At 45.7% G+C, this 20,906-nt stretch overlaps 1 protein-coding gene across 3 annotated transcripts in view; it reads right to left on the bottom strand.

Annotated features, from left to right (window-relative positions):
• Positions 1–20,906, bottom strand: part of ABCA9 (ATP binding cassette subfamily A member 9) — a 271,200-nt gene that overhangs the window by 75,286 nt on the left and 175,008 nt on the right. For all 3 annotated transcript variants that reach the window (XM_073559967.1, XM_073559966.1, XM_073559968.1), the window contains 5 exons: positions 9,271–9,437; positions 8,113–8,240; positions 5,737–5,874; positions 3,168–3,278; positions 2,515–2,685 (listed from right to left, as the gene is read on the bottom strand). In XM_073559967.1, coding sequence (XP_073416068.1) covers positions 2,515–2,685; positions 3,168–3,278; positions 5,737–5,874; positions 8,113–8,240; positions 9,271–9,437 — 715 coding nt within the window. The remainder of the gene's footprint in view (positions 1–2,514; positions 2,686–3,167; positions 3,279–5,736; positions 5,875–8,112; positions 8,241–9,270; positions 9,438–20,906) is intronic.

Consider the following 20,906-nt stretch of genomic DNA (forward strand, 5'->3'; position numbering starts at 1 on the left):
CGTCCTCCTCATTATCAGGTGTCAAGCCTCTGTTAATCAGATCAGCTCCATTACCTCCAATAACCACCAGAGGGCTAGTAACCAGAGGTAGACCAGAAAGTGAATTCACAACAGGGTTAGGGGTGGGTTGGGGTTGAGATTAGGGTTAGGCTTGTGGTTAGGGTTAGGGTTGGGATTAGGGTTAGGGGTGTGTTGGAGTTAGGGTTGTGGTTAGGGTTATGATTGGGTTGGGATTAGGGTTAGGGGTGTGTTGGGATTAGGTTTGGAGATAGAATTGAGGAGTTTCCACTGTTTAGGCACATCACGGGGTCTCCAAACGCGACATTCCAGACAATTTTGCGTTCAAAAAGTCACAGTGCTCCCTCTATTCCGAGCCCCGACATGTGCCCAAACAGTGGTTTACCCCCACAACATATCAACATACTCAGGAAAAATTACACAACAACTTTGGGGGTCTAATTTCTCCTGTTACCCTTGGGAAAATAAAAAATTGGGGGCTAAAAAATTATTTTTGTGGAAAAAAAATGATTTTCACGGCTCTGTGTTATAAACTTCTGTGAAGCACTTGGGGGTTCAAAGTGCTCACTACACATCTAGATTAGTTCCTTGGGTGGTCTAGTTTCCAAAATGGGGTCACTTGTGGGGGGTTTCCACTGTTTAGGTACATCAGGGGCTCTGCAAACGTAACATGACGCCCGCAGACCATTCCATCAAGTCAGCATTTAAAAACGTCACTACTTTCCTTCCGAGCCCCGACGTGTGCCCAAACAGTGGTTCCCCCCCACATATGGGGTACCAGCGTACTCAGGACAAACTGGACAACAACTTTTGGGGTCCAATTTATCCTGCTACGCTTGGGAAATTAAAAAATAGCGGGCTAAAAAATAATTTTTGAGGAAATTTTTTTTTTTTAATTTTCATGGCTCTGCGTTATAAAGTTCTGTGAAGCACTTGGGGGTTCAAAGTGCTCACTACACATCTAGATAAGCTCCTTGGGGGTTCTAATTTCCAAAATGGTGTCACTGTTTAGGCACACCAGGGGCTCTGCAAATGCAATATGACGCCCGCAGCACAGTCCATCAAAGTCTGCATTCCAAAATGGCGCTCCTTCCCTTCTGAGCTCTCCCATGCTTCCAAACAGTGGTTCCCCCCCACATATGGGGTATCGTTGTACTCAGGACAAATTGCACAACAACTTTTGTGGTCCAATTTCTCCTGTTAGCCTTGTGAAAATAAAAAATAGCGGCTAAAATATCATTTTTGAGGGAAAAAAAATGATTTTTCATTTTCACTGTTCTGCGTTGTAAACTTCTGTGAAGCAAATGGGGGTTCAAAGTGCTCACCACACATCTAGATAAGTTCCTTCGGGGGTCTAGTTTCCAAAATGGGGTTACTTGTGGGGGAGCTCCAATGTTTAGGCGCACAGGGTCTCTCCAAACGAGACATTGTGTCCGCTAACGATTGGAGCTAATTTTCCATTCAAAAAGTCAAATGGCGCTCCTTCCCTTCCGGGCCCTGCTGTGCGCCCAAACAGTGGTGTACTCAGGAGAAATTGCCCAACAAATTTTAGGATCCATTTTATCCTGTTGCCCATGTGAAAATGAAAAAACTGAGGCTAAAAGAAAATTTTTGTGAAAAAAAAGTACCGTACTTTTTTTACGGATCAATTTGTGAAGCACATGGGTGTTCAAAGTGCTCATTATGCATCTAGATAAGTTTCTTGGAGGGTCTAGTTTCCAAAATGGGGGCACTTTTGTGGGAGATCCAATGTTTAGGCACACAGGGACTCTCCAAACGCGACATGGCAACCGCTAAATATTCCAGCATATTTTCCATTCAAAAAGTCAAATGGCGCTCCTTCCCTTCTGAGCCCTGTCGTGTGCCCAAACAGTGGTTTATGACCACATATGAGGTATCGGTGTACTCAGGAGAAATTGCCCAACAAATTTTAGGATCCATTTTATCCTTTTACCCATGTGAAAATGAAAAACCCTTACCTACAGAACCCTTTTAACCCTTATAACTTCCTAACAAAAAAAAATTTTGATTCCAAAATTGTGCTGATGTAAAGTGGACATGTGAGAAATGTTATTTATTAACTATTTTGTGTCACATAACTCTCTGGTTTAACAGAATAAAAATAAAAAATATGAAAATTGCGAAATTTTCAAAATTTTTGCCAAATTTCCATTTTTTTCACAAAAAACCGCAAAAATTATTGACCTAAATTTACCACTAACATGAAGCCCAATATGTCACGAAAAAACAATCTCGGAATCACTAGGATGCGTTGAAGCGTTCCTGAGTTATTACCTCATAAAGGGACAATGGTCAGAATTGCAAAAAATGGTCAGGTCATTAAGGTCAAAATAGGCTGGGTCATGAAGGGGTTAAGACAGAAACTAGCGAAATGTTAATGGAGCTCTGGATTATGTTGCTGAAGGCCAGATTAGCCGATAGCAAAAATGTAAAAATTAAATGATCCATTCTAGTGACAATCCTCTGATTACTCACCAGAAACACGACCTTCCCAAACGACATGACAAAGTAGTGGTCAAAAGCAAAATATAATGCCGTCAACAGGTAAAGCAGGAGGCAGTAGAAGGTGATGTCCACTAATCCTTGTCCGATCCAGTAGGCCGAAGAGAAGAGGCCTGACAACCGTAGCTGACATCGAGCTTTAATCTAAGAGAGCAAAAATCACATGGTTAGGCCCATGGGTTTTCACTGGACTTAAAGAGTAACCATGATTTTGATGTTGTTTTCATAAATCAATTTAATAAGATAAATCTGCTTCTTTTCCTCCTGGACTGATCTTTCATTCTCAATTCACAGGTAATATGTGTCTTCAGTGAAAACAGATTTTCTCATTGCTCAAATAGTAAATGACAGTTGGTGCTCATAAAGTTCTATGGAACTTGAAGCAGAATGTCTGTGTTGACCTATAGCTCTTCCCCTTCATAGAATCTTATGAGCATCAACTGTCATCTACAATCTCAATAATAGGAAAATAGATTTTATATGTGAACTGAGAGTAAAAGATCAGTCCAGGAGGACAAAGTTATTTTCATGTGTATTATTGATTTATGAAATAAACATGTAAACAATGTATACTCTTTAAATATAGGTTGTGCCGGTAGGTGCCTGGCATTGGCCACCTTACTTACCTTATTGTCACTGATGCTGCTCATGGCAAAGTGTGGGGAGAGACTGGCGGTGAACAGGGCGTAGCTTACAATCATTACAATGTGTAAAATATAGAACTCTTTTACATCAGTCTAAAAAAGATAAAAGATAAAGAATAGTAAGTAACTATATCTGCTTTCTTTGCCTTTTTTCTTGTGCCAAAACATGTACATTAAATAAGCAATAGTCCTAATAAAAAATGTCTCCATAGTAACAGACTACAAACAAACATGTTTAATCGGACGCTGCAGTGATAAGTGATGTCTCGCTGCCCTGGGTTTTCTGATTATGTACTTAATTAATAATGGAAAAGCAGCAGTAAGGGACATATGGAAGACAGCATGACCAGACTACACTGTTTGTAGTCTATTACCATGGAGATGCATGGGTCCGAACATACAGTGGGTACGGAAAGTATTCAGACCCCTATAAATTTTTCACTCTTTGTTTCATTGCAGCCATATGGTAAATTCAAAAAAGTTAATTTTTTTCTCATTAATGTACACTCTGCACCTTATCATAGCTGAAAAAAAACAGAAATGTAGAAATTTTTGAAAATGTAGTAAAAAAGAAAACTGAAATATCACATGGTAATAAGTATTCAGACCCTTTGCTCAAACACTCATATTTAATTCACAAGCAGTCCATTTCCTTGTGATCCTCCTTGAGATGGTTCTACTCCTTCATTAGAGTCCAGCTGTGTTTAATTAAACTGATAGGACTTGATTTGGAAAGGCACACACCTGTCTATGTAAGACCTCACAGCTCACAGTGCATGTCAGATTAAATGAGGATCATGAGGTCAAGGGAGCTGGCCAAGGAACTCAGAGACATAATTGTGGCAAGGCACAGATCTGGCCAAAATAATTTCTACAGTACTCAAGGTTCCTAAGAGCACAGTGGCCTCCATAGTCCTTAAATAGAAGACGTTTGGGACCACCAGAAGTCTTCCTAGACCTGGCCGTCCAGCCAAACTGAGCAATCATGGGAGAAGAGCCTTGGTGAGAGAGGTAAAGAAGAACCCCAAAGATCACTGTGGCTGAGCTCCACAGATGCAGTAGGGTGATGGGAGAAAGTTCCACAAAGTCAACTATCATTGCAGCCCTCCACCAGTCGGGCCTTAATGGCAGAGTGGCCCGATGGAAGCCTCTCCTCAGTGCAAAATGAGGATGAATGAACTCAACATCCAACACTGCGTAGACCCCATCACATGTTTCTCAACGCAGTGATTCTAGAGCAATGCCCCCATCCCTTATGGGAAATATGTAAAAACATGCAAAACACAAGCCGCGGAGACACCATCACATGTTTCTCAATGCAAGCAATGACTAGCCAGGTCTTTCCCCAGGAAGGAACAACCATGGGAAGGGCAGTCTCCAATGAAGGAAACCACCTATGCCAAAACATGGTATCCATCCACAGACAGCTGTTTCGGGGTATTGCCTCTCATCAGTGTGGAGTAGGAAACTGGCCAGTAGGAGCAATATCTAGTAGAAGACTGTGAAAAATGAGGATGAATGAACATTTTTCACAGTCTTCTACTAGACATTGCTCCTACTGGCCAGTTTCCTACTCCACACTGATGAGGGGCAATACCCCGAAACAGCTGTCTGTGGATGGATACCATGTTTTGGCATAGGTGGTTTCCTTCATTGGAGACTGCTCTTCCCATAGTTGTTCCTTCCCGGGGAAAGACCTGGCTTGTCATTGCTTGCGTTGAGAAACATGTGATGGTGTCTCCACGGCTTGTGTTTGCATGTTTACACATATTCTCCTCTGTGCAAGACATATGAAAGCCCGCATAGAGCTTGCTAAAAAAAAAAACACACGAAGGACTCTCAGACTATGAGACATAAAATTCTCTGGTCTGATGAGATGAAGATAGAACTTTTTGGTGATAATTCTAAGAGGTATGTGTGGAGAAAACCAGGCACTGCTCATCACCTGCCCAATACAATCCCAACAGTGAAACATGGTGGTGGCAGCATCATGCTGTGGGGGTGTTTTTCAGCTGCAGGGACAGGATGACTAGTTGCAATTGAAGGAAACATGAATGCGGCCAAGTACAGAGATCCTGGATGAAAACCTCTTCCAGAGTGCTTTGGACCTTAGACTTGGCCAAAGGTTCACCTTCCAACAAGACAATGACCCTAAGCACACAGCTAAAATAACAAAGGAGTGGTTTCAGAACAACTCTGTGACCATTCCTGACGGGCCCAGCCAGAGCCCTGACCTAAACCCAATTGAGCATCTCTGGAGAGACCTGAAAATGGCTGTCCACCAACATTCACCATCCAAACTGACGGAACTGGAGCGGATCTGCAAGAAAGAATAGCAGAGGATCCCCAAATCCAGGTGTGAAAAACTTGTTACATCATTCCCAAGATGACTCATGGCTGTACTACAAAAGGCTGCTTTTACTCAATACTGAGCAAAGGGTCTGAATAAGTATGACCATGTGATATTTCAATTTTTCTTCATGACTATTATCCCAGCAATTCCCAGAGACAGATAATATCACCTCTACTTCACTTTTCACCAGTGACGTACGTTTAATATGGGGTTGTTCCACACATGGATGAGGTTTCCAGACTTCGACAACTTGAGAAAAGCATTACTGATGATGTTCACAAGAACTGGTAAGATGTTTATCACCTTTGTGTTTCCAACTATTTGAAAGCTATAGCCCTACAATAATAAACAAAATTAATGTAATGTAAAAGTAAGAGACTCGTACACCACATCGCAAAATGCGGACCAGAAAAAGCTGCCACTAGGGGGCGCTTATTGCCTGCAAATATGTACCGCTGCCATTAAACATAGCTATCCCCCAACCCGATTCTCGCGGGACAGTCCTGGTTTTGACACCCCCCACCCGCGTCCCACCCGGGACGCTATTTTTCCCACATTGCACTGAATCACCACCCCCCATGCACCGACCCCATCCTCACCCTCCCAGAGACCCACCGCAGCCTGCAGTGATGTGGCTAGGCTATTCTGTGGCTGCGCGGACAGGACCTGTGATGAGGTCACAGGAGGGGAGGAGTCAGAGGTCACATGATCAGGGTCCTCCGTGTCTGCAGGCTCTGCTTTGCTGGCTGTCATGGTGCTGGATGGGGTAAGTTTCTGTGTGCGGTCAGGAGGGGTTTACAGTGTGGATGCAGCAGAGCTGTGTGTACTCGAGGTGTACAGAGCGGAGCCACGCGTGTACGAGGTGGACAGAGCAGAGCTGTGTGTGTACAAGGTGTACGGAGCAGAGCCACGTGTGTACGAGGTGAGCGGAGCCATGTGTACGATGTGTACGGAGTGGAGCCACGTGTGTACGAGGTGTACGGAGCAGAGCTGTATGTACGGAGCGGAGCCGCGCGTGTACGAGGTGTACGGAGAGGAACTGCGTGTGTACGAGGTGTAAGGAGCAGAGCCGCATGTGTGCGGAGTGGAGCCGTGTGTGTACGAGGTATACGAAGCCACGTGTGTATGAGGTGTATGGAGCGGAGCCACGTGTGTACGGGGCATACGGAGCGTAGTCGCGTGTGTATGGAGCGGAGCCGAGCGTGTATGAGATGTACGGAGCCGAGGAGCACTTTAAAACTCTCACATTATGGTCCACCGGAAGTGATGTGCTGGAAGCTGACCGGAAATGAGGTAATTTCATGAAGAGATTGTGACGGAACCAGGAATGCTTCAGATCCATCAACATGTCCTCCTCCGACAGCGCGGACAGCAGGATCGCCTTGGAATCATGGAATCTGCCATGTGAGCGGATCATGATATGTCCTGCACCGGCAGGCTCAGGTGGGCATTACAATGGGAGCCGGGCTGCTATAGTATCTTTATAGAATCTTTCTTTCTTTCTCTCTCTCTGTTTCTTTCTCTCTCTGTTCTTTCTCTCTCTCTGTTCTTTCTTTCCCCTCTTTCTTTCTCTCTGTTCTTCTCTTTCTCTCTTTGTTCTTTCTTTCCCCTCTTTCTTTCTCTCTCTGTTCTTTCTTTCTTTCTTCTCTTTCTTTCGCTCTCCCTCTGTTCTTTTTTCTGTCCCCTCTTTCTTTCTCTCTCTCCCCTCTTTCTTTCTCTCTCTCTGTTCTTTATTTTTTTCTTTCCCTTCTTTCTTTATCTCTGTTCTTTCTTTCCCCTTTTTTCTCTCCTGCTCCGTTCTTTCTTTCATTCTCTGTTCTTTCTTTCCCCTCTTTCTCTCTCTCTCTGTTCTTCCTTTCTCTTTCTCTCTGTTCTTTCTTTCTTTCTCCCTCTGTTCTGTCTTTCTATCTGTTCTCTCTGTTCTTTCTTTCCCCTTTCTTTCTTTCTTTCTTTCTTTCTTTCCCCTTCTGTTCTTTCTTTCTCTGTTCTTTTTTCTGTCCCCTCTTTATTTCTCTCTGTTCTTTGTTTTTCTCTGTTCTTTCTTTATTTCCAATCTTTATTTTTCTCTGTTCTTTCTTTCCCCTTTCTTTCTCTCTCTGTTCTTTCTTTCTTTCCCCTTTCTCTCTCTCTGTCTTTCTTTGTCTCTCTGTTCTTTCTTTCCTCTCTTTCTTTCTTCTTTCTCTCTCTGTTCTTTCTTCTCTCTGTTCTTTCTTTCTTTCTCTCTCTCTGTTTCCTTTTTTCTCTCTGTTTTCTTTCTTTTCCTTAGTACCAGTCAGTGTGCCCACAGTACCAGCCACTGTGGCCATAATGCCAGCCACTGTGCCCTCAGTACCAGTCAGTGTGATCAGCAGTACTAAATGGGGGCAGTTGGGCGTGGACATGGGTGTGACTAGTTGTGAAATGGGTGTGGTTGGGACGTGGCCTCAAATTTGCAGCTGCATGCGCTGCAGTCTTTGTCCTTCTTTCCCTTCTCAAAAGTTGGGAGGTATGCATTAGATTCAATGCATGCAGTGACCCTTTTATTACCATACTGATATGAAATCACCCATGGGCAACGCAAGAACGATTAATGACCTTTTCTCCACTAGAAACCTCAATGGCTCCTCGGTATGTTTCAGTGCTTGGGTCATATTTGCCATCCACCACATCAACCACAATGTCTTGTGCTTGTATGGCCATGACAAAGTCTTCAATAGCAGAGCCTGGTAGGGTGACAGGAAAGAAAAAATCATATATAGTCAAATTAAATATCATTTTAGCAAATCATTGAAAATCCTATTTAACTGCCCTATAGGTATGAATGTGTCTGATCACACAGAATGACAACCATAGAGGCTTCCACGCCTCCAACATGGAAAATCAGCAACCCCAGCCGCAAAATATCTCCAGATAAGATCAGGCGTATAGACAAGTTGATAACAACCCCAGTGTGGGACATATTGCAGATCACCTTGGAATATTTTATTTTCAATGAAAACCAGTGTGAGGAAATGACTTGCTTGCTCGTCAGTTTGGGGTGCAAGGATTTCTCTTGGAGAGTGTTCAGCATCACAAGTCGGTGTTTCCATTCATTGACAGTAAGCAGTGAAGGACGTATGGGTTGGATCTCATGTATACATAAGGCCTACATTAGCATTTCTGTCTTGCACCTAGTTGGGGTGTGTGTGTATTTGTTTCTCTCTGTAGAGGGCATCCCTAGTGCACAGCCCTGCGAACAGGCTGCAGACTGGGCTTCTGGAACACGCTTAATTTTTGTGCTAATAACTGATGGTTAAGTTGGAGGGTGTGAACACATCCGCCCATCCAGGGGGCTGATCCCAGGAGAGGGAGAACAATAAGCCACATGTTTAGTCAAGGTATGGCTATGGGATCTGTTCTCTGGATTTGAGAAACTATCTGAAAGACTGTTGTTGCTGGCTGGAGTGGGATACACGTGCTACGGTCATGATATCCGTCATTTGGAGAAACATAGGCTGTGACTGGAGACTATACTAGAGGGAGATACCAAATGTTGTGAGCAAACCAAAAGATGGGAGACAGTGGGTATCACCTGGTACTGAGGCAGTGGAACTACGGATCCCATGTTGGAATCTTGTGGACTGGGGTCATTGTATTGTGATCATCTACCCAAAATTACTGTAAGATCATGGACGTAAGGAACAACAAATAGTATTGTTAACCTGCCTAGGTGATTATTACAACCCACAACATCATATCTTCTCAACCAGATACCTGTGTTATTGTGAATCAAGAGGCTGGTGTAGTATCCATGGTATCGATCTCCAGGTCTTGAGAAGTACAGATTGGGGGAAAGTTCCAATGAATATATCATAGGAACAATGGCAATAAATATTCTCATCGAAATCAGTGGTAGCATAAACAAGACCAAGATCAGTAATCTGAAAAATATGGAAACAACATATATTGTACATACTGTATAGCTGTGTTCCCTTTACATAGATAACATTACAAATCCTGTATTATACTCCAGAGCTGCGCCTGTTGCCCGGTGAGGAGGGGGGCCCGATCCAGCCCTGTGCACATACATTACATTACTTATCCTGTACTGATCCTGAGTTACATCCTGTATTATACTCCAGAGCTGCACTCACTATTCTGCTGGTGCAGTCACTGTGTACATACATTACATTACCTATCCTGTACTGATCCTGAGTTACATTCTGTATTATACTACAGAGCTGCAATCACTATTCTGCTGGTGCAGTCACTGTGTACATGCATTAGTTACTTATCCTGTACTGATCCTGAGTTACATCCTGTATTTTACTCCAGAGCTGCACTCACTATTCTGCTGGTGCAGTCACTGTGAACATACATTACATTGTTTATCCTGTACTGATCCAGAGTTACCTCCTGTATTATACTCCAGAGCTGTACTCGCATTGACAATTCAACACAATGAGCAGCACTTTGAACACATTTTATAAGAGGTCATAAACTTGTAAATAACTCATGAAAGAATAAAGTTACAATAAAACCAAGCACACCATTGTTTTTCTTGTGAAATTCTCAATAAGTTTGATGTGTCACAAGACCCTCTTCCCATTGAAAAAAATAAAGTTGGATCCAAAATGGCCGACTTCAAAATGGCCGCCATGCTCACAACCCATCTTGAAAAGTTTTCCCCCTCCCATATACTAATGTGCCACAAACAGAAAGTTGATATCACCAACCATTCTCATTTTATTTAGGTGTATCCATATAAATATAATAAAATATAAATTACAAAGGTGGGGGGAGGGCGGACAAAAGGGGAATGCTGATACATTAGGGACATGCATCTCTCATAGAACCTATTATACTGTACATCCATATAACTGCACAACATATTCTGGGTGCTAAGTGGTTCTGTAACACGTAACACTGGGCGCTAGCCACCAGCCGGGATGGCGTCCTGTATGGAGACCCCTTTCTTCATTCATCTGGAACATTGACTACATCTGAAGCATTGACTACTCCTGGGCTATCGACCATTGTTTAAGGACTCTGTATTCATCCTGTTCCTAAGAACCTCCCTCTAGGAGAACATCTACTTATGCCATTTGAGTACAATTTGAAGGTAAACTACTCCTGTTTTTGGCATATTTTATTCGTTGGGAATATTTTGAGTATGTATTTTACCTAGGTACTAGCGCAAGTTTTATTTATATTTTATTAGGTTTTTCATACCGGACTATTTGAGTGGTTGTCATCCTTTTACCTGCAGCTCTGTACCAAAACAGGTTGCGCTTAGCGCCGTTGGTATTCTGTTTTTATTTGTATCCATATAAATAGCCCACTCTGTATATCAGTGACTACATGGTGGCCATAATACTGCAGGACTGTGGGGTTGCATTATACTCTATGAGATAGCTGCATTATATTCTATGGGGGGCTACATTATATTCAATGGGGGGCTTGTATTATACTTTATGAGGTACTCTGAACAGACTATGGGGTGCATTACACTATATGGAAGCTGCATTCTACTCTATCACACTATGTGCAGTGCATTATACTATGTGAACTATATGAGACCTGCATCATACTGTATCGAGGACTATAGGGAATGCATTATACTGTATGAAGAACTATGGGGTGCATTATACTATGGGGAGTGCATTGGAGTACTGAGAAGTGTATTTTACTATAAGAAGGACTACAGGGAGTGTATTATACTGCATGGAGGGCTATGGGGAGTGTACTATACAATATGGCGGACTATGGGGAGTGTATTATACTATATGGAGGACTATGGGGCACGTTATATAATATGGACGATTATGGGGTGCATTATACTATGTGGATGACTATGGGGTTTATTATACTATATGGAGGACTATGAGGAGAGTATTATAATGTATTGAGGACTATGGGTCACATTATAAAATATGGTGGACTATGGGGTGTATTATACTAAACATGCAAAATGCTGCTTATTCATGGAGTGATTGGATTGCTTATGCAGCAGAGCTCCAAAAGGCCGGGTCACCTCAAGTCCCTGTGTCAACTAGAACAGTTTGTAGGATTCTGTCTCGAAATGGCCTCCATGGTCGAATCAGTGCCCAGAAGCCAGCACTAAACAAAAGGCAAACAAAAACCGTGTGGCATTTGCAAAGTCCCACAGCCTGCTAAACAGATGGATGCTGGAAAAGTGGCAGAAGGTGGATTTCTCTGATGAATCTTCAGTAGAATTACACCACAGCCGCCGCAAATACTGCAGGAGACCTACTAGAGCCCGTATGGCTCCAAAATACACCCAGAAAACAGTTAAATTTGGTGGTGGAAAGATCACGGTCTGGGGTTACATTCAGTATGGGGGTGTGCGAAACATTTGCAAGGTGGAAGGCAATATCAATAGCCTAAAATATCAAGAAAAAACACAAAAATTGAGCTTGGTTTGAGTTGGTACACATGCAGCATATAAATGCATGTTCACATGGCCAAAAAGCATACAAAACCTACAAAAGACAAAATGAAAAAAACCCTGCTATAATTAAATAAGTAAAAAGCAAAAGTGCATTTAAATCATACAGAGTTCTTAGTAATACTGTATTTGATCAAACATAGCATAAAAGCCGTCCCACCATCGACAAGGTGACTCTGTGGTCCGGGCGGTTCTACACTGTCTAGTATTAATAACCTTATCATGTGTCAAAGTTGATGTCTGTGTGAATAAGGGCAGACAAGGACCAGGTCCCAACCACTGGACACCAGTCAGGGGAAGCTGCATGTGTACCAACTCAAACCAAGCTCAATTTTTGTGCTTTTTCCGTTGCATTTTTGCATTCTGTGCAAGCTGGGGTGTGGCCTCCCTCTCCTGAGCTGGAAATTGTATTTAAAGGCTTCCCCTGACTGGTGTTCAGTGGTTGGGACCTGGTCCTTGTCTGCCCTTATTCACACAGACGTCAACTTTGACACATGATAAGGTTATTAATACAAGACAGTGTAGGATCGCCCAGACCACAGAGTCACCTTGTCGATGGTGGGACAGCTTTTATGCTATGTTTGATCAAATACAGTATTACTAAGAACTCTGTATGATTTAAATGCACTTTTGCTTTTTACTTATTTAATTATAGCAGGGTTTTTTTCATTTTGTCTTTTGTAGGTTTTGTAAAATATCAAGAAGTATTAGCTACCTCTTATATTCCAAATCATAAAAGGGGTCAAATTCTGCAGCATGATGGTGCTCCATCTCATACATCCATCTCTACAACAAAGTTCCCCCAGGTAAAAAAGATCAATGTGCTCAAGGACTGGCCAGCCCAGTCACCAGACATGAACATCATTGAGCATGTTTGGGGCAGGATGAAAGAGGAAGCTTGGAAGACAAAACCAAAGAATCTAGATGAACTCTGTGAGGCATGTAAGACTGCATTCTTTGCTATTCCTGATGACTTCATCAATAAATTGTATGAATCATTGTTGAACCGCATGGATGCAGTCCTTCAAGCTCATGGAAGTCACACAAAATATTAGATATGACTCTAATAGCACCACAACTTCATTCACCAATGTTATGCAACATATGTTTGTATTTTAAGTTAATTATTTGTTTGAATATCACATTACCTTCTGTGGCCGACAAAACTTTTGTGTTGCCAAAATCTAACCATTCTGTGTCCATTAAATGATCAATATTTCTGCATTGATGCCAATTTATTTTCTTAACCAAAACCATATTTCGGAGGGTTTCAGCTTTCAAAAGAATAATTTATACAACCAATGGATGAATTTAACGTCAGGTTATAAGCTTTCATTTACATAACATGGATAAGCGACATAACTTCTGTCAGGGAGTGTAAATATACACATAAAACTTTTTTTTATTAAATATATATATATACTGTATGAAATAACCAAACTATACAAATATATACAAGACTAAACTAAAACCCCACACTCAAGCCCACCATTCCCAACCCCCGCACTGACTTGAGAGCTGGTCCTGCGTCTCATGCCTCAGTCCATGTCCAACGTCCATAGGCCAGATCATGCAGTGCCAGTGTTTCCCCAAACACCCCAGTGTCCCATAGTCCCACAAGATAAACCCACTTTCCCCCTTTTCCCACCACCCAACCTAACACCTACACCCAAATCTATATCCCTATATACAATATATACAGAAACAAAACATTACAATACCACAATACCCACAAATCACAAAGCCCAAGTTCGGCGCCTGCAGCCCTACATCATTGTATACCGATCACAAAACAAAATTCTATAGTGTCAGTGGCAGCCCACCACCAGGAAAGGAGATAACCAGACTAGGGCACACAAAAAGAAAAGCCCCTCCAGAGGAGAGCGTGCCCAGTCTCTCATACTCTAGAGAGCGCACGTTCACCAGGTCACCGAGTATGGTCCTAAACACATCGTCCACTGGGAGGATTTTCTGTTGCGTAGATACTAAGCACCGTGCGTTACACGTGTGATACCTAACCACTGCGCTAACTAGAAATAAGGTGCAGCGGTCCCAGCCACCAAGGTCTCCGAATGCTCCATAAGCCCATTCCGCATAGGAGAAGCCTGCCAGCCGAGACCAGCCAATGGAGGCGCCCACCCTGTTGTACAATGTGTTGAAGGGACAATGAAGCAGGAAATGGTTCTTGCTTTCCAGCATGGTACCACAATGCTCCTGTCCTCAGAGCTCCTACACTTCAGATTGTCTCTCACACACAGTTTCCCATGGAAGCAGTGCCAAGCGAAGTCCCAAAACTTCGAGGGGATCCCGATAGAATTCAAAAGATGCAAACGCACCCCAAGATCCTGACTTGGGCAATCCCTGAGCACCAGAGGCCTCTGGAAATGGGTCAACAGAACCCTATTGTCAAGGAGTTTCCTTGGCAGAGTCATAATCTCCCACATTCCCAGACCCCACCAGCGAATTACCTACAGAACCAAGGTAGCGTAATCCGGAAGATGTCCATGCAGTGTGCGAAGATCCTTCACTTGCCCTCCTGTCTCCCATTCCTGGAAGAAAGGCTGAAACCATCCCCTACAGGAGAATACCCACGGAGGAGCCCTCTCTTTCCAGAGGTTTGCAATATTGATCTTAATGAAGGTATCCACAAGGAATACCACAGGGTTGACCATACCCAACCCTCCTAGTCTCCTTGTATGGTAAGTAACCTCCCTCTTGACCAGGTTCAGTCTATTCCCCCATAAGAGTTGGAAGAACAAACTGTAGACCCGAGTCCAGAGAGACTCCGGCAAGATGCACACACTGCCCAGATAAATCAGTAAAGGGAGCACGTAAGTTTTGATCAGGTTTACACTTTCCCTGTGGGTCAAAGACCAACCCTTCCATTGGTTCACCTTCTGAGTGGACCCGGATGCCTCCGAGTAGCGATCTACCTCTGACATCAGCCACCCTGCCTCCTCATGAGAGGAAACAAAAACAGTGACATCATCGGCATACGCCACCACCCTCAGAATGGCTTCCGGTGCTGCCCAGTCCATCCCGATCCTGGCCAACGGTCCACGCTCCACCCTCATAAGAAGTGGGTCAATCGCAAACACGTACAGCAGCAGGCTCAAGGGACAAGCCTGGCGAACACCAGATCCAACCTCAAAAGAGCTGCCAATCCAACCGTTCACAAGCGGGAAAATCTCTGCCCCACCATACAAGGTTTTAAGCCAATCAACAAACCCCCTCTGCAGGCCATATCTCAGAAGGACAGACCAGAGGTACTCATGATTAACCCGATCAAACGCTTTTGCCTGGTCCAGTGACAGCATGTACCCCTTCCAGTGATCAGCCCTACCCTGCTCCACCGCCTCCCGGACACCGAGCACAGCACTAAATGTGCTGCAACCTGGAACAGAGCAATGCTGGGCCTCCGAAAGGAGTCGGGGTGCAGATTTCACCAGCCGATTAAACAGCACCTTTGCCAGAACCTTCCTGTCTGCATTGAGAAGCGCTATGGGACGCCAATTCTCAATGCACGATGGGTCCCTAGCCTTTGACAAGATGATAAGGGCAGACCTCCTCATTGACTTTGGCAGAGTGCCAAAGGAAAGACACTCACTGAATACCTCAGTCAAGAGGGGAACCAAAGCGTCCTTAAAGGTCTTATAGAACTCAGATGTTAAGCCATCTGGACCAGGTGATTTTTTTGGGGCAAGCCCTTCAATTGCCAACTTAACTTCCTCTTCCCTGATTATCTCTGTCAAAACGTCAAGAGAGGGGTCTACCCCGGTTCGTGAACGGCTTCAGCCAGAAAAGCCGACATCTCATCCCAATCAAGATCCCTCTTCTCCAAGAGGTGCGAGTAGAAGGAACTGACAACCTCCAGGATCCCTGATCTGGATCGCCTCAGGGACCCCGTAGTGTCGGCCAGTCCTGAAACCACTTTACTATTCACTGACATCTTGCAGTTTCTGTAAGGGTCGGGAGAGCGGTACTTCCCGTAATCCCTCTCAAAAAACAAAGATGCGTGTCTTTCGTACTGACACCTCATAGCAAAGATTTCACTCTGGAGATCTCCTCGCGGCTACCTCCAGCTGAGACAAGATGCTCGAGTTTCCTCCTCAGACCCTGATACAGGCGATACCTGTTCAGACTCCTGAGGCTCGAGAGCTGGCGGAAGAATCTTGCCACCCTTTTCTTAAACATCTCCCACCACTCTAACTTACTACTACAAAGTGTTAGGAACGGCGGAACGCACTAAATAAAATAATAATAAAGTGCGTTCGCCGCTCGGGGTCCACCGTGCAGTAGGTGTTACAACCAATGCTGAGTAATGGCAGATGAGCAATATGGCAATATAATGCGCATGGGTTCAACTTCACCCGAAAGTGCGCAGAGCAGGCTCTGTTCACACACAGAGGCGCCGCAACAAAAACATACAAAAAGGCTGAGCCTGTTAGAGTCACAGGCCTCAGGTAAATGCACATACGGTATAAGGTCACAGGAACTAAGACAGAGGGGCTGCGTCCATCTAGACCTACCGTGTGTGCGGCGTCGCTACTGCGATCGCCAAGAAGGGCTGCAACTGCACCGCGGCACAGGACACTGCCACTGAACGACACCGCTACAAACCAGGCGCTATGTCGGACGCTAGCGCAGAGGTGCGGTGTGCACAGTGGCCTAAGGCTTGCCTCAGACTGGCGCAGACTACTGAACTAATTCCCTAACCACATGCGTAATATCAGAGGGAAGGGGTTTCATAATAAGTCAGTCACCAGAATCATACATCCGTCACCATTCACACATAGCAGTATAGTCTATACTAGCGCATGGCGGAACGGCTATGCGCGCTTTTTATAGCAGCCGGGACCTTACGGAAGCTTCCAGATCTCCGAGATGGACCAATGAGATCTGGAGCAGGATCTGAGCACATGACTCCCGATTTCCAATGGGAAACCGTCTCATGAGCATGCTCAGTAGGAGGACAGAGAGACAGCCCCTGGAGAGATTTTCTGCAAGGCAATCTCCTCTGCGGTAGACAAAGAGCAAGAGACAGCAGAATGTAAGGGTCTGGATTCCTGCAGAGCAGACGCAGGAACCTGACTCCTAACAACAAAGATCCAGTAGGGTACCTGGCTCTGAAGAAAATCCTCAAAGGACTGTCTTATATCCGCTTTTTCCAAGAGAGATGAATTGAGCCTCCAAAAGCCTCTTCCCATCCGGAGGGTCTCTGTAACATTCAGAGAAAACAAAATTAAACAGTGGTCAGAGAACGCTACCTCAACAACAGACACTGCTGAAGAGACAGATTCCTCCTTTAAATAAAACCTATCTATTCTGGACCTACAGTTAACTCTATGATAGGTGAACCCCTCGTGGCCTGGGGTGTGCCGAATGTGGACATCCACTAGGCGAGCCTCACTAGCTATAAAATTAAGGGCGACGCTATCATAAGTCAGCTTGTCTCTGGAACCTCCTCTATCTCGGGGCCTCGTGACAGTATTGAAGTCCCCTCCAAAGACAATCTGCCGACTTGTAAAAAGGTAGGGCTTGATCTTCATAAAGAGACACTTCCGGTCCCACTTAGATTGGGGACCATAGATGTTAATGAGCCTGAGCTCTTGTCCCTTCATGAGGACATCTAAGATCAGGTACCTCCCCATTTCTAACTCAATAACCTGTCGGCATTCCACCGGTGCGGTAAAAAGGACCACCACTCCGCTATACGGCTCAGCCGCAAGAGACCAATAGGAGGGCCCGAGTCTCCACTCCCTTTCGGCTTTGAACACATCTGCCATGTTTGGCAGTCTAGTCTCATGCAAAAAGAAAATGCCACCTTCAACACGGCTGAGAAAATCAAAGGCCGCAAATGTGGCTGTATTTGATTTTAAGCTGGCGATATTAATGGACACCAGCGTCAACGGAGTGGGTACCGCCATCATTGGGGATTGAGTTAGATGGCTTTCTTCTTCCCACTCCCCTTATCCTCTGTCTCAGAGGAGGAATCCTTTCCCCTCTTTAATGACACAGAGGTGTCCATTCCCACGTGATTTTTCTTTTTGTCGTCCTCGTCTCCGGACTCTGGGCCAGTCCCTCCCTCCAAGGACCTTACATTCCCAGGAGAAGGAGACTCAGCACCCCCTGTAATCTCCGCCGAAGCCGGAACCTCACCCTCAGCTTCCTCCTCAGAGGAAGAGATGTTCTCAAGGGCTTGGAACCAGTTAGAAAGACCAACCAGAGGTGAGTCAGTTTTTCCTTCCTTAGGTACCTTAGTCAGAGCGGGAGAAGATGTTTTATCTCCCTTCTTTCTCTTCTTTTTGGTGCTGAGCTTACATTTGTCCTCTAGCCACTGCCTATTATCCTCATCCATACTTTCATAATGGGAGGATTTGGAGGCAGTGTCAGTTTCCTCCCTGTGGATCCTCCTGACCTCCTCATCATCCCTCGGGGCCTCAGCTCAAGACTGGCATCCAGTACAGCGGTCACCGCAGTAGCCCGGGGCTCGCCCAGCTCCCTCTCCTGTCTGTACTTGTCTAGACGCCTCAGCTGGGCAGGTGTCTTTTTATTGTTTTTCCTCCTTGGCCCCTCAGCTCCCCCACCCCTGCTAGTCCCTTCCCCAGCAGAAATAGCCTCACGGTTTCTCCCACCGGGGTCACGACTGCATTAGCGAACGAGCGAGGACAATGGCTGAATGGGTGACCTAAGTCACCACATAGGTGACACCTAATATCCACACAAAATGCAGCAAGATGGCCGATATCCCCACACAATGCACATTTCTGCACAGTGCAGTTTGCACTGAAGTGTGTGGGGTCGCCGCACTTGTGACAGAGCTTCGGGTGCCCCTGGTAGAAGACCTGGATACAATCTCTACCCAGGAAGGCAGATGATGGAATGTCGGCAACCGTACCACCTGAACGCTTAAGTTTTACCATAAACGTCCAGGCCCCTGACCAGATACTATACTCATCGCGGTTTTTCTTTGGCATTTCCACCACTTCTCCATATCTGCCAAGCCACGTCATGATGTCATAACAAGAAAGTGACTCATTACAAGTCATCACGGTCACTTTCTTGACTTGATTTTGGCCAGACACCGCCTGGATGACAAAGTCTCACCAGCTGGGCTCATTTTTTGCCAACTCATAATTCGACCAGAAGAGCTCAAGCCCCTCTGTCCGAACAAAACTGACATCAAACTCAGGCGTGGAATAGGGATGTATCAAGGCGTAGATGTCAATAGCCTTGAAGCCCATCTTCAGCAGGAGCTCCACAACCTTAGACCTTGGAGGATACGCATCACTGCCCCTCCACCGAAGACAGACCACATTCCTACGCACACTACTTGGCCTGGCTGTTAGAAGGGACCACACTGTATTTCCCCCATTTTGCTCTCGGAAGGCCCTGAGGCCATGCCTCTCTATCCAGAAGGATAGATCAACCTCTCGACCCTCTACCATTAGTGATCTCTCCCCCTTCTTTAGAGCCTCCAGGAGACGCCGCTGCAACATGCCGTCCCCAGAGCCCGGAGACGAAGAGGACGCCGGACGCCTTATTTCCCCCAGAGGTGACAGCGGCATAACTACTAACGGGTACTGCCACCACCGGGGGGGGGGGCAACCAGACCAGTGACCACATCAACACCAACAGTATCACTATTACCAACCTCAATAACACCCTCACCAAACCAGCAACCACACCACTAGACAAAGTGACATTTTGACCTCTGCATCATCAGGCACAAGGGGCTCAGTCTCCTCCTCAGAACTGGAAGCGACCTCACCCCTGGACTTACGGGTGCCCTCCGCATCATCAGTTGGTAAATTCCGTTGCTTCACTAGGCGCCACTGTTCTTTTGCCGCTGTGAGGCACCGCTGATCCTTCGTATCAAGATCTTGCTGACCACCGGCGCCAGCGCAGAACAGGATTTTAGGATGATCGGAACGCCCAGCCCCGACAGCCCCCTCACACTGCAGCAGTTTCTCAACTAAGTGGTCAGCGGCAACAGCATTCAGGGGTGATGAGGCTACCGGAGCTGCCTACGACCCTGGGCTGCTCCCCCCTCCCACCGAGGAGCGCACCACAGTATCGTGGCCTAATCGTATACCCGCCACCGGGCCACCCTCACTGTCCAGCCTCTCGGCTGATGCACCTGCTGCTACGTCCCCACTACTACAAGCAGACGGAGCTCTGCGCCTCACTACCATGCTCTGTACTCTCCCCGTGCCTTTGCACCGGATCCACAGAACCCGTGCTGGGCTGGGCAACGGGGTTTATACAGCGAGCTGACCCTGCAGCTGACTCAGGGGGTACAGGGAGGGGGGCATATACATAACTCACAGCTTCCTGGAGCTTTGGCTTGTTCTTCTTTACATTTTTCTTCTGGCCCCCAGGTGCCTCCTCTGGTAAATCATCACCAAGATGGAAGTTCTGAAGGCACACTGGGGACTCTAGGAGTTTGATCTCCACCATTAGTGTCCCTCCCTGGCCGCTGCTGTCACTGTCCTCCCCAGAGCCAGCAGAATTGCGACCAGATGCCAATGTCGCCTGACCAGCAGGGAGCTCGCTGAACATGGCCTGCGGGTGACTTTGCAGGCTGCCAGGTGGAGCTTTCTGCTGGTCATCATCCTCATCATCCACCTGGCTCTCAGGCTGCAGCCCCATCTGCCTTTGCTCTCTGTTATCAGCCATATTCCTGAATCTGTCTTCATTGAGCAGTTTATATTCAGCTTCAGTTGCTTTACCTCCGCTTGGAGTTGGGTCTTCCTGGGTCTGGAGGAACCTGCAGCTTTGGCGCTTGTTCAGCGCAGCTCTTCCCGGAGCCTCCTGATGGTCTTACTCGCCTCTTCATACTCATGGAGGTGGCTCATGACCCGGGAGGCATAGGTGGACACAGACTCCTTTGTTTTCTGCAGCCCCCAACTTTCCTCAGTGAGGTCGACCTCACCTCCGT

This window comes from Dendrobates tinctorius, unplaced genomic scaffold (genome assembly GCF_039654945.1).
Source record: "Dendrobates tinctorius isolate UK_male_01 unplaced genomic scaffold, ASM3965494v1 ptg000014l, whole genome shotgun sequence".
NCBI classification, from domain to species: domain Eukaryota; kingdom Metazoa; phylum Chordata; class Amphibia; order Anura; family Dendrobatidae; genus Dendrobates; species Dendrobates tinctorius.